Source organism: Canis lupus, chromosome 11 (assembly GCF_003254725.2).
Source record: "Canis lupus dingo isolate Sandy chromosome 11, ASM325472v2, whole genome shotgun sequence".
Lineage (NCBI taxonomy): Eukaryota > Metazoa > Chordata > Mammalia > Carnivora > Canidae > Canis > Canis lupus.
Genome location: NC_064253.1, coordinates 20,625,726 through 20,639,815, shown reverse-complemented (window position 1 = coordinate 20,639,815; position 14,090 = coordinate 20,625,726). Strand labels below are relative to the sequence as shown.

The 14,090-nt window shown below is 42.9% G+C and overlaps 1 protein-coding gene and 1 long non-coding RNA gene across 4 annotated transcripts in view; one reads left to right on the top strand and one right to left on the bottom strand.

The window, feature by feature from the left end:
- Positions 1-14,090, bottom strand: part of HSPA4 (heat shock protein family A (Hsp70) member 4) — a 71,016-nt gene that overhangs the window by 40,680 nt on the left and 16,246 nt on the right. The window contains exon 1 of one of the 3 annotated variants that reach the window (XM_025433106.3): positions 7,116-8,620. The exons of the other annotated variants lie outside the window; for them this stretch is intronic. Within the exon in view, the coding sequence (XP_025288891.1) occupies positions 7,116-7,222 (107 nt within the window). The 5' untranslated portion in view covers positions 7,223-8,620. Of the gene's footprint in view, positions 1-7,115; positions 8,621-14,090 lie in introns of those variants that run through there. 3 annotated transcript variants of the gene reach the window in all.
- LOC112650381 (uncharacterized) lies at positions 8,073-13,960 on the top strand. The gene is made up of 2 exons (XR_003130125.3): positions 8,073-8,208; positions 8,615-13,960. It is a non-coding gene; the product is annotated as an uncharacterized LOC112650381 (long non-coding RNA).

The window sequence follows — 14,090 nt, the reverse complement described above, 5'->3', positions numbered from 1 at the left end:
AGCAAACCAATTAGATTTAGTACTACTTCTATACCTTCAATTAGACCATCCCGATCTTTCCATCCATGTGTTTTAACCCCATGTGCTCAAGTCCCACCCCTGCCTTTTCTATCACTCCACTCCCCCAACGTAACCTCTCCTCTGCACTGATACTTTAAGTCTGTACTTAATAACCCATCCATAACTGTACTTATTTTCTTATTTACCATTGCTTTACATCATTCATATTTACACCTAGAATGGTTACATCTCTAGACATCAAGAATCTTTATCCTAGACTTCCTCTCTATGCCACACCATTCCAATTCAATGCTGCTAAAAACAGACACTTGCTACCTGACATTACTGTTACTCCACTCCCAAGTACAGGTTGGTAGTTTAGTTCAAGACTCCTCTATTCCAGGACGCCTGTGGCTCGGCGGTTAAGCTCCTGCCTTCAGGCCGGGGTGTGATCCTGGAGACCTGGGGTCGAGTCCCACATCCGGCTCCCTGCATGGGGTCTGCTTCTCCCTCTACCTATGTCTCAGCTTCTGTGGCTCTCGTGAATAAATACTAAATAAATAAAACCAAAAAAAGACTCCTCCTCTGTTCTAATCATCAGATCCTAGAAATAATCACCTTTTTAGGCCAGAGAATAACACAGTTCTCCCTTTCCTGGGTAAGAGATACTAGTGACCAAATATTTATGCACATTCTAATGGGATGTTATGAACAGCTGCAATCAACACAGATCCTTAAAAGGCAGTTTCATGTTTGTAAGAATGTGTAGAACTGCTCTTGAGATATTTAGAACAGCTGTTGCTCTAATTCTTAACTGATATAAAAAAATGAGCTTATCAGAGAACCCACAATAACATTTAGATTATCAAATAACAGATTTAAGCAAAATTGTCATGGAAAAGATTACGTGAGTTAGAGTATCGCTTACGGCCTTAGCCCTGAACAAGAAAGTACCCCAAAAACCTGACATCAAACAGACCAAACTCACACTTAGGATACACAGTTCCCTAAAGCACAGCAAATTCTCCAATCAGGAAGATGCACACATTAAAAGCTATAAACTATGAACCCTTCAGGCAAACTTCAATAGTTTTCATTTTATTATTCCAATATATATATATCATTAAATGAAGAGGAATAGTAAAAAAAAAAAAAAAAAAAAGTACAAAAAGTACTAACAGCAATACTAGAAAACACCTGAGCGATATTTACTGTGAACAGCTTTACACTAAACACTTTAGTTTCAGCTCATTATAATCTTTACAATGCCCAGTGAGAGAATCACTTATCTTCCTGTTATAAATTAATCCCTTAAATTTGTGTGAAGTATCCTGGTGACAGTCCTTTAAGAATACATTGCTGACTCTTGAATAGTATGGTCTGAAATGCGTGGGTCCATGTATGGATAGATTTTTCAATACAATACAGTAGTATAAATGGATTTCCTCTTATGATTCTACTAACATTTTCTTTTCCCTAGCTTACTTTGAGAATACAATATAGAATATATATACAGAATACATGTTAACTATTTACATTTTCAGTAAGTAAGGCTTTTGGTCAACAGCAGGCTACTAGCGATTCAGTTTTTGGGAAGTCAAAAGTTTTTATACATAGATTTTTGACTGCACAAAAGTCAGCATCCCTAACCCCACATTGATATACAGGTTCAAATGTGTATTCTTTGCACTAGCAAATTCACATCTGTAACTCTACCCAACAAAAATAAAAGCATTAACAAGTAAATCCAATTATAAAGACTATTTTCCAATTAACTGTTTATTACAAAACTTAGAAATAACCTGCTTGAAAAAAAATGTTACAGCCACGATGAAGAACATTATACATTTAAGAAGGTAGAGATTGATATTTACTGACTCTGAAAGAGGTCTAAAACATATGTGAAAGAAAATTTACAAAATATAATATGATCCTATTTAACATACCCACCCCCCCATGTAAATTTGTAGAAGTATGGGGAAAAGGTACGCACGGATATACAGCCAACAGCAAATAATGAGAAGGACAAGAACTTCAGCATTTTAGTCTTTTTATTGTTACAACAAACACATATCTTGTTAAAATGTTTTCATTTAGGAAACCCAACTGAGAGCCTACGATATAAAGTTCCTGTCGATTAGTCTACCAATTTTGTATACAAGATTCTGTTATAGCTCCTTAATGATTCTAAGGAACTACTTTCACAACTGGCAATCAAACATATACAGGAGAATGGTGTAAGCAATGTGAACTTTAGTTAACAAATCAACTTTCCTTTTCTTTAAATCCAAAAGACTCAAGATCCTACTGCTATACTTAGCTCTACACAACACGTAAAAAAAAAAAAAAAACATTTACTTCATAGGAATATGTTTCTTGCACCAGTTATATATATGTTAATATTCCAGTTAACCAGAAAGTACATACTTTCAGCTTCTGCTCTCTCAAGGGCAGCTAATAGACAATTTCATCTCTTTAAATTCCTAATATATCACTTTATTAGGAACTAAGTCCATGAAAATCATAATATAAACAATTCACATAGAGAAATTATTTTAAGTAATTCATTTCTACCCTATAAGTTGTTCTTTTTGGAAAGTATGGGCCAATTCTTCAGTAATGTCTGGCACTCCAGTAACATTTTTATTCCAAAGCTTTAAGGTTGTACCTTTCTAGTGTAATAATCCTACTAAATATATAAATAGGTTCCTCATCTTACTCCAAAGCCTATGATCAAAAAACATTTACATGGATGCTCCTAATTTAAACCTCCAAAGTTTATCTCAAAGCCACCCACACCTCCCTCCCATGCTACACTAGTGGAGAACAGCTCCCACATGGACTAAATACTTCCCTAACCTAAGTAGCACCCTACTTCTTCCTCTTCCCAGATAAAACCATTCTCCATGAAAATAGCAAACCATATTTTTAAAATTTAAACTGCACTGGGCAGCCCGGGTGGCTCAGCGGTTTAGCGCTGCCTTCAGCCCCCAGGCATGATCCTGGAGACCCGGGATCAAGTCCCACGTCGGGCTCCATGCATGGAGCCTGCTTCTCCCTCTGCCTGTGTCTCTGCCTCTCTCTCTCTCTCTCTCTCATGAATAAACAAAATCTTTAAAAAAAATTTTTTTAACTTCATCAACTCTCACTGCACCTAAATAAAAATCCTCAACATGATTTACAAAGTCCTGCCTAACTCCTCTCCAATCCGTCTCACACCATTCTCACAAGTGGCTCAAGATTAGTTATGATCTTCTCAGTCTGTCAAGTGTGCCAGGCAGTCTGAATGCCTCTGGTCTCCCTCACTTGCTGTTCCTTCTGCCTTAATCAACTCTTCCTTAGACCCACCCACCAGGTCCATGTAAATTTCTACTCACTCTCCAGGTCTCAACTTAAATGGCACTTCTTTAAAAGCACCTTTCATTCATCCAATTTAAAATAAGCTCCCCCCAATCCCATCATCCTATTCTGTACTTTCCCATCTGGATCTTCACCAGTTGGTAATTACATCTTTGTTTAGCATCTGGCTTTTTTTTTTTCCACTACTCCTGTCCATGATGGCAGGATCTTGTTTATTCGTTCAGAGTACTTCTAGTACTTCTAATGCTTAACACAATGGCTGACATATTGGAGGCACTCAGCAGTTGCTAAAATAAAGCAAGCCTGTACTTGGTGGAAAAGCAAGGGTCTCTTCTGGACAAGAGTCAACCAGATCCTCAAAAACTGAATCGAAAAACTATTACACCCACTATGTGAAATGAGGTACTTCCAACACAGCCAAACCTCCAGAATCTGCATCTCACTTCCACTAAAGCAAACCCACATCATAGTCTCTGTGTACCTGAGACAAAAATCCATTTTCCTTTACTACAAAAATTAATCTTTCCATTCTCGTTTTCTACTTAGGGACTCCAAGAAAGAAATTTAAGCTAATCAAAAGCATAGTTCAAAAATTACTTTCCTAGACGTTCCTGGAAAATATAAAATATAGGTTAAATCATATAAGGAAAACCATTTAAAGTATTTAAGTAGTATTTTCTTATCACAATTACGTGATGTATCTGGTCACACATAATCTAGTCACTAAGACAAACTTAATTTCAATTTGGAAAAATGAATCTTTTTGTATGTGAAACAATTTTCAGTCCCAAACAATGGAATTTTTGATAACTGTTAAAGCTGTTGTTTGCCTTTAAAAAGGGGGGGAAGGGGGCATAACATAGTCTAAAAAAAAAAAAAAAGACAGGAACACTGTTAGTTCCAATATTGGGGAATTCTCCTCCCTCTAGATCAAAATTATGTTCAAATCTAGGCAGGAAAGGACCAAAAATGTTAAGCACCTGACTCAGTGCACCAGCCTTTTTAAATTTCTTAGGGAAGACTATCTTTACAAACTTGGATCTGGAGAGGAAGACAGTATCAAATAAAAAATTAATGCTTAAATACTCAAAAATAAACCCGTGCTTAAAAAAAAAATCAATAAACAATACCTTCCCTGCAATTAGAACATAAAACTCATTGTTAAAAACTATAAAAAATAGGGGGTACTGGTGTGTGACAGCTAATGAGTACAGGACTTCTTTTGGAGTCATGAAAATGTTTTTAAATGGATTGTAAGGGGATCCCTGGGTGGCGAAGCGGTTTGGCGCCTGCCTTTGGCCCAGGGCGTGATCCTGGAGACCCGGGATCGAATCCCACATCAGGCTCCCGGTGCATGGAGCCTGCTTCTCCCTCTGCCTGTGTCTCTGCCTCTCTCTCTCTGTGACTATCATAAAAAATAAATAAATAAATATTTAAAAAATAAATAAATAAATTGATTGTAGGGATAGTTGCAGTATTGTGACTACACTAAAAACTGGAAGTGTATGCTTTAAACAGGTATAAACTATATGTGAATACTCTATAAGGCTCTGAAAAATTATAAATTAATTGACAAAGGGACATCAAATCACATTTTAGGATCTGGGATGGGTTTTCAAAGAAGCACCTGGTCTAGGTCTAAAACAAGAGGCAGAAATTTGACAAATGTAATGGAAATGTTGTGGGTCTCTGGGCAGCAAAAATCAGTGGAGGTAGCAATCTAGTTTGGCTATCAAACTCCTGAAGGGTGACCAACATCAGGGGGGAAGATAGACCTTGGAACAGAAAACTTTTTTTTTAAATTTTTATTTATTTATGATAGTCACGGGGGGGGGGGGGGGGCAGAGGGAGAAGCAGGCTCTTTTTTTTTTTATTTTTATTTATTTATGATAGTCACAGAGAGAGAGAGAGAGAGAGAGAGAGAGAGAGAGAGAGGCAGAGGGAGAAGCAGGCTCCATGCACCGGGAGCCCGGTTGTGGGATTCGATCCCGGGTCTCCAGGATCGCACCCTGGGCCAAAGGCAGGCGCCAAACCGCTGCACCACCCAGGGATCCCTTTGGAACAGAAAACTTGAAAGGCCATCTGACAAATAGTAAGAGAACCTAGAAAATAATAAACTTCCTAAAAGATTTTGCCCCAGGGGCACCTGGGTGGCTCAATGGTTGAGCTTCTGTCTTTGGCTCAGGTCTTGCAGTGATCCTGGTGATCCTGGGATCAAGCCCCGCACTGGGCTCCCCGCAGGGAGCCTGCTTCTCCCTTTGCCCGTGTCTGTCAAAAATAAATAAATAAAATGTTTTAAAAAAAGAAAAAAATGGGACGCCTGGGTGGCTCAGTGGTTGAGCGTCTGCCTTCGGCCAAGGGCGTGATCCCCAAGTCCTGGGATCGAGTCCCACATCAGGGAGCCCACTTCTTTCTGCCTAGGTCTCTGCCTCTGTCTCTCATGAATAAGTAAATGAAATTTAAAAAAAAAAAAAAAGGATAGGGATCCCTGGGTGGCGCAGCGGTTTAGCGCCTGCCTTGGCCCAGGGCGCGATCCTGGAGACCCGGGATCGAATCCCATATCGGGCTCCTGGTGCATGGAGCCTGCTTCTCCCTCTGCCTATGTCTCCGCCTCTCTCTCTCTCTCTCTCTCTCTGTGTGACTATCATAAATAAATAAAAATTAAAAAAAAAAAAAAAAAAAAAAAAAGGATAGAGGGGATCCCTGGGTGGCTCAGCGGTTTCGCGCCTGCCTTTGGCCCAGGGCGCGATCCTGGAGTCCCGGGATCGAGTCCCGCGTCGGGCTCCTGGCATGGAGCATGCTTCTCCCTCTGCCTCTCTATCATAAATAAAAATAAATAAATAAATAAAATAGGAAAGAAAGAAAGATTTTGCCCCCAAAACTGGTACCTCTACAGTAAAAAGCAGACTTTTTTTACCCAAGGAAAGACTTGAGTGAGTCACGACTTCTTAGAGCTGAGTCTATACTGGTCCCTTAACATACTATAGGCTCTAAAAGTCAAAGTGAGACCCTGAGTCATTCATTAACAATTGCGGCCAACACCCTGGTTGGAATGTATTAACTATGAAAGTGAAACGCTGTTAGGTGTGGACCCGCAAATGACCCAACAGAGTTCAACATACCGAAACAATGTGAAAAGCCGACGTGAACGGAAAGGTATCAAAAAAACACATTGACTTCACAAAGTAATTTTTTTTTCTTTTTTTTTTTTTTGGTAGCTGTGCGTTCCACCGCGAGCCCGAGCCTCCGGTGCCCCGGCTCCCTCTTCCGGGTGCTGCCCCGCCCCCACTCACGTGGGATTCTGGCCGCTCCATCTTCACGCCGCCGGCAGACACTAGAACCCGTTCGATTCAACTAACTTTTATTAGGCGCCTGCTGTGTGCAAAGCCCTGAACTCTGTAGTAGGCTGAAGAAACGGCAGTGCGCCCTGGGCCTGGCCTCCGCCCTCTGAAAGAACTCGGTCCGCTAGACATCCGTGCCCTCCGCTGCCTTCCCTCCAGCTCCCACCCGTGCCCTCCGCTGGCAGGAGCACCCGCGCAGAGCCCTCGCTCAACCGGCAGGCCGCTAGGAAGAGGCATCGCCGCCGGCGCACACCCTCGAGGCGAGCCGTGGCCACCAGCGACCTGACACCCAGCGGGGTGTCCTTACCCACCAGGACTCCCGGCCCGCGCTCCCCAAGCCCGCGCGGGTCGCAGACCAGAGCAGGCGCTACCTCCCCACCCCGAGCGCACGCGGCCGGACCGCCCCACACTCACGGCGTGCAGCGGTCGCTGTACTCATTAGCGATCGTCTCGATGCCGCCGGCGCGGGCCACGGCGACGTAGCAGCTCTGGAAGCCCAGGTCTATCCCCACGACCGACATGGCGCCGGCTACAGTTCGGGCTCAAGCCCAGGTCCGGCCGGCGAAACGGGACACGGACCCAGGTGGGGCTGGCGCGCGGAGTGCGGGCCGCGTGGGCCGGGGGCCGGGGGCTGGCGGGGGACGTGAGGGAGCCCTCGCGGGCGCGTAGGTCCCTGGGAAGGGAGCCGCCGCGGAGAGCGCTGCTCAGGCCGGCTCCGGCTCAGCGGCCGCAGAAGAGGCGCCGGTAGCGGGGGCGGAGAAGATCTCGAAAGATCTCGTCGCGACGAGAGTAAAGCCGTAGCGCGAGAACTGCGAAGGAGAAGCGTGATCTCGCGAGACCCCGGCTCAGACGCTTTTCCTTCTGAAGTTCCGCCCCCAGTTACGACGAGCCTACGTCATGTCCAGGCAGGAAAACCTCGGAAGGGATGGAGCGGGTGAGAGAGGGGTGGGAAGCCAATTGAGCCTGCGCGCAAAGCCCGCCGCAGCGACTCCCAATGGCGGCCGAAAGCAGTGGGGCGCCTTGCCTTCTAGAAGAAAGTAGGAGAGCCAGCTTGAGGCAAAATACCGAAGAGGCCGTTGGCCTACTTCCGCCGTTTTTCTGCATCAAAGAAACTTCCGGTGATGGGACCTCCTGCGCCCCACTTTGTGTTGCGCCCCCAAAATGGAAGCGCAGACTAAGCTTCAGAACCCAGAGAGTCTGCGCCCTTAGGGCGGGTCGGCCCGTTGAGGACCAGGCTGCCCTTGGAAAGAGGCCCTGAGACGGGCCTTAGGTAGGTCTCTGTCCAAGTCCGAGACAGCGCCCTCCCCGGCGGAGAACGGGAATCGTCTCGGTCGCACTGGCGTGGTTTTTCTCAGTCTTGCCTCACCGTTCTCTAAGCTGCTGGCGCCCTTAGAGGCCGATAGGACTTAAAACTTGAAATCCCCAACACAATCCAAGCACCTGTCCTGAGCTGAATGCAAGAGTCACGGATGGATGATACGCTACCTAGGTCCGCTCAGACCAGCCAGTAAGTGACAGGATTACTTGAGGCTAATGAATCTTAAACTTTAGGGCCCCTCACTTCCGGAGTGTTCCAGGAGCTGGCGAACTCCATCCTGCCATCGGAAAGCAACTCTAGATAATAAGAATTTATTCTCTCTTAAGATTTTATTTATTCATGAGAGATAGGGAGAGAGTCAGAGACATAGGCAGAGGGAGAAGCAGGCTCCCTGCGTGGAATCCGGTGCAAGACTTGCTCCCAGGACCCTGGATCATGATCTGAGCCAAAGGCAGACGCTCAACGACTGAGCCACCCAGGTGTCCTTATTTCTGATAAATTGATTGAAGAGATCTCAGTGGGGGAATCTGTATCTCCAAGTCTCCAGTAACTGTGATTCTTTTGTCCTAAATACTTTGTGACTTTTTTTTTAAAGGATTTAAATGTATAATATAAGCTTCAACCTCCCAAAACCCGAATCCCACCGGCCTTGAGGACAGCTAAAAAAGTAAAATGAATCCCAATACAAGGCGGCAAGTGTTATGTGCAAAATGGAGGCGCTAGGAGGACTTTACAGAAAGGCAAAAGCCTGCTTTCAAGTTGTGGAAAAAAAAAAAACACAGCTTAGCATGGTTTGCTGAAAACTACAAAAACTGATGTATTGCTGAAACGGAGACTGAGTTGAAGATCTCAACCTTAAGGCTAGAACAATCGGATCTTTTAATGAATGAGCCAAGAAGAAAGTACATTTTCTCAAATCTCCATTTCTCACACACACACCCTCAGTCTCCTGGAGCAGTGCCCAAAGGCCAGATTGTTTGCCTGTACCCTTGCAAAGTACCACACAGTTCTTATATTTTGGCTAAACTGAACATGCTTTGTCTTCAACACCAAGTACTGAGTGCTACCTAAAGTGGGAGGGAGGTGGGTAATAGGAGTACAGGCAGCAAGAAAAGGCCTTTGAGCATAGAGAACAGGGATAAACAGATACTCTACACCCATGTTTATGGCATTATTCTCAATAGCCAAAAGGTGAAAACAACCCAAAAAATCACTGATGCATGAATGGATTTTTAACGATGTATACATGCAATGATATACTATTCAGCCTTAAAAAGGAATAAAACTCTTTAACACATGTTACAACATGGCAGAACTTTAAAAACGTTATGCCAAGTGAAAGAAGTCTGACAGGAAAGGATAAATTTTGTATGATTCAATCTATAGGAGGAAACTTTAGAGGATGCTTTTGGGCAATCAACTTGAACTATGTAAGCCTGAGAAAGGAGGAAGGCCTCCTGGCTGATACAGTCCCATTAGGCAACCCACCTCAAAACAGCCATAAGCGCTAACTGACCAATGGGTTATTTACACCCATTTGTTGTAAATCAGGCACCAAAAAAGGAAAATGCTGTGAGTTCCCATACTCTCACCTTTCCTCTTGTACAGCAGCCCCCTAGCACTGCCTCGGGGCAATCTCTGTTTTGCTGTCCTGCCCACCACTTCATTGGGGAGTCTTCAGTAAATTTCTACCTCCTTTGTTCTGCCTTTGGTGAAAGAATTCATCCGATCTGGTTGCCCCACATTTGGTGGCCCCCATCCAATATCGACATGCCACAGAAATCAGTAGGCAAATTCATGGAGACAGAAAATAGAACAGTGGTTAGCAAGGGCTTACGAGTAGAGGGGAATGAAGAGCTACTGTTTAATGGGCATAAAGTTTTGGTTTGGGATAATGTAAAAGTTCTGGAGATGTATATTACTGGTGGTCACACAATAGTACAAATGTATATGTAATGCCACTGATATATATACTTTTAGATGGTCAAAATGATAATTATGTGTAATTTACCACAGTAAAAAAAAAAAAAAAAAAAAAGGTTGACCTTGACCTTCTGTCTTATATTTGTGTCCTACCTAGGAGGATATCAATGGCACCAAGAACAGTATTGGCCTTTGTAATGACAGAGTCCTGTGTCTGCCCACTCTGGGTTATAAGCACTGGGCAGACAGAGACCAGGCTGCCATAGGCTGAAGTGACTTTTCTACTTAAAATATCAGTAGGTCTGGGGGAACCTGAATGGCTCAGTCAGTTAAGCATCTGACTTCTGCTCAGGTCATGATCTTGGGGTCATGGGACAAAGCCCCATGTCAGGCTACCACTCGGTGGGGAGTTTGCTTATCTCTCTCCCTCTCCCTATGCCCCCCTCCTCACTCGTGCTCCCTCTCTTTCTCTCAAATAGATAATCTCTAAAAAAGAAAATATCACTAGGTCTGGGTTATGAATTCTTGCCTTCCTTCTTGTGGGAGACCTCCCCAGCCTTTAACTAAACTGGCAAAAATGTACAACCGTATCTTTTTGTGTTCCACCATCATACCTACCTACCTTATTTGCCCTGGCTCTGCTTTCAGTTTAAAATACCATTGGCCCTATCAATCTTTTTAATGATTTGTCCTTCTCAAAATAAAACATAACATCAGTCACAGAGAGTACTCATCCTGTTATAAATAGTTTCCTGGATCATCAAACTTATAGCTCAAGAAGCTATTCTGGGATGTTTAAGTAAATGAAGTCAGAAGAAAAGTTATTTAAGAATTCTGAGGAATCTAAAGTGACAAGTTTCCAAGAACCACAATAGTGAAGCAATGAAGCTGCCAGAACATTTCATATTGAAGGCATCATGGTTGCAGCAAAATTCCTTTTATTCAGCAGAGCATCTTGAGAATTGTAGAAGGAAGTTATTGCAGGCATTTCTCTGATACAATGATTAAATTTAGTTTTAAGCAATCAGGAAGGTGTCTGTTTTAAATATACAGTGTTAATAGACTGCCCACCATGAAACAAAAGGTTTTCAGTTGGGAATTCATAATCTTCCCTGCCAAGTGTCCAGTGGAATCTTGTCCTACACCCTGAAGCAGCTTCAGGTACAAGCTCTGGTAATGGTATTTTCAGCCCTCCATGAAGTCACACTGAGTGGACAAAGTGCCCTTAACCCAGCAAGCACTCCTTTCTTAAACTCTAACATTCTAGCAACTCAGTAATAGTGGTAATTATCTCATCTCTAGAATCTCTAGATCCTACATCATGGGCAATGGTGCTGAGTGATTTGGATATCATAATTCAATTAATCTTCAGAGCAAACCCATAGTAGGTGTTATTTTCCAGTTTTATAGATGAGAAAACAGATCTGATGAGGTTAAAGAACTGGTTCAAAGTCACACAACTTTCCTGACTTCAACATTGGTCTCCTACAACTATACCACTCTAAGTTCATGTTCTTTGCAAAGGGTCACTGAAGTGAATATGGAAATACAAGAGTAAGAGAAATAAAAGAGGAAGAGGAGGAAGAGAGGAGTACCTGGGTGACCCAGTTGTTTAAGTGTCTGCCTTTGGCTCAGGTCTTGATCTCAGGATCCTGGGATTGAGCCCCTAGTCAGGCTCCCTGCTCAGTGAGGAGCCTGCTTCTCCCTCTCTCTCTCTGCAGCTCTCCCTGCTTATGTACACTCTCTCGTGCTCTGTCAAAATCTTTTTTAAAAAAAATGAAGAGCAATAATTCAACCAGAGTCAGTCATTGTTGACATTTTGGAATATATTTCTCCCTGTCACTATTTTTGTTATATATGATGGTTGAATTGGGTTGTGCCTTTTTAACATTAGGTTAAATCAACCTTTCCCAAACTGCTCCATTAGACAGTGTTCCCTGAGATAATAATAGATTAATATTGCCATTTTATTTTTTTTAAGATTTTTTTATTTATTCGTGAGAGACAGAGAGAGAGGCAGAGACACAGGCAGAGAGAGAAGCAGGCTCCATGCAGGAAGTCTGATGCGGGACTTGATCCCAGGACCCCAGGATCATGCTCTGAGCTGAAGGCAGACGCTCAACCACTGAGCTACTTAGACGCCCCATAATATTGCCATTTTAGAGCAGCCGTGGTGGCTCAGCAGTTTAGCACCACCTTTACCCCGGGGCCCAATCCTGGGGATCCAGAATTGAGTCTCACATCAGGCTCCCTGCATGGAGCCTGCTTCTGTCTGCCTCTGTGTGTGTGTGTGTGTCTCTCTCATGAATAAATAAAATATTTTTTAAAACTATTGCCATTTTAAAGACACTAAGAAGTCCTATAGAAAATCTGTTTAACTTTGTTTTATCAATGAATACAAGTATAAATATAAGAAATACTATTTAAGGAATAGTACAGCACAATTTAGTCTTTTTTTTCTCAAGTATTTTTCTAATCCTAATGCTCCTTTGATATAAAAACTACCATTACAGTTCACTTGTAAGTCCAAATTGGCTGAAATTTTAGTGTCCTTTCTCACTCTATTATAAACTGCCTGCTTACATAGTAACACCATGATGTCATTCTGAAGTACTTCCCCAAATCCCCACTTTTTTTTGCCCTTATTTGGTCTGATTACCGTTATTTTATGTCTTGCAGTGTCATTATCAATCCCAGTCCTTTCCCTCTATATAATCCTAAAATGCTAGATGAATTTTGCACAGATACCTCCAGCCCACATAAGCTGATATGATCATGAAAATTTAACCCCTTTATCTAGCTCCATTAGTCAACAATCATTTTCCTGGCCTGACTCACAATCTCCTCACCTATTGGCTCAAGACTCTCCTTAGCCAGCCACAGACTCAACTGAGTCTTCTCCCATTTCTAGTAGCTGACATTCCAGCTCCACTCCAAAGTCCTGCCTGTGAAACTGGTCTGCTGAGAGCAGAAACATGACTCTGATCTGCTCAGCCCAACTCTCCTGGGGCTTTTCCTGTTCCTGAGCATTGGGGGACCAGAAATATATCTTGCCATAGTAACAGCTGCCATCTCATTTCTACTAATTATGAAATTTTCTTTATAAGATCTTTCATTTTAACTTCAAAGTCTTTAGGGCTCAGAGCATCCTATGCTTGTTTCCCTTCAGCTGAATACAATTCATTTCTCAAGACCAAATGTTCTTTGCTTCTTGCTCTAAGACTCAAAGAAAATGATTTTTTAAAGGTTCCGTGGCCTCTGATAATAATTCATTCTTTAGGTTTCCTGATTAATGAGGAATCTGGAGCATGGAGTGTGCATACTTGGAATATGATTAAGAATCAGTGTTACTATGAACAGTGTTACTATGAACAAGCTCACATGGCATACTGCCCATACATTGCTTCATAACCAGAGGGGACCATTTATTTTCTTGTTGACCTGTAGTTAATGTGAGTTCAAAATCTAAATATATCACAGACGATTACAGTTTGCAGCTGAGTGCCAGCACTGTAAGCCCTAACTCAGAGGAGAGTGAATAACATGTTTTCCTGGCAATGGCACAGGAATCCATCCTATGGTCAAAGGCAGAGCAGCAGCAACAACAAGCTAAAACAAGAGTGGAGATGATCTGAGCTCACTAGAAGTATCAGAGTTTCTTTTCCAGACAAGACAAAGACAAGCCAGGGAAAGGTGACCAGAAGAAGCTTCAAGATATTATGAAACAAAAAGCATGATTAAAACTTCATGTCTTCTGGGAGTACCTTAGTGGTTTAGTTGGTTGAGTGTCTGCCTTCTGCTCAGGTCATGGTCTCAGGTTCCTGGGATTGAACCCCACACTGGACTCTCTGCTCAGTGAGGAGTATGCTTCTCCCTCCCCATCTGCCTCTTCTCCCTATTCATATGCATGTTTGTTTGTTTTTTCTCTCTCTAACAAAGATTTGTTTTCTAAAAGTGAAATGCCCTTCCAAAGTCAGGGGAACACAGTGACAACTCAGTATCTCTATGTAAATCAAGAGGAAGTATAACCACATAATGGAGAGGAAGTTCATGAATGGATCCTCCACCTACTCCCTCCCTTGGCAGGTGGATCTATATATACTCTCTCTCTCTCTCTCTCTCTCTCTCTCTCACACACACACACACAC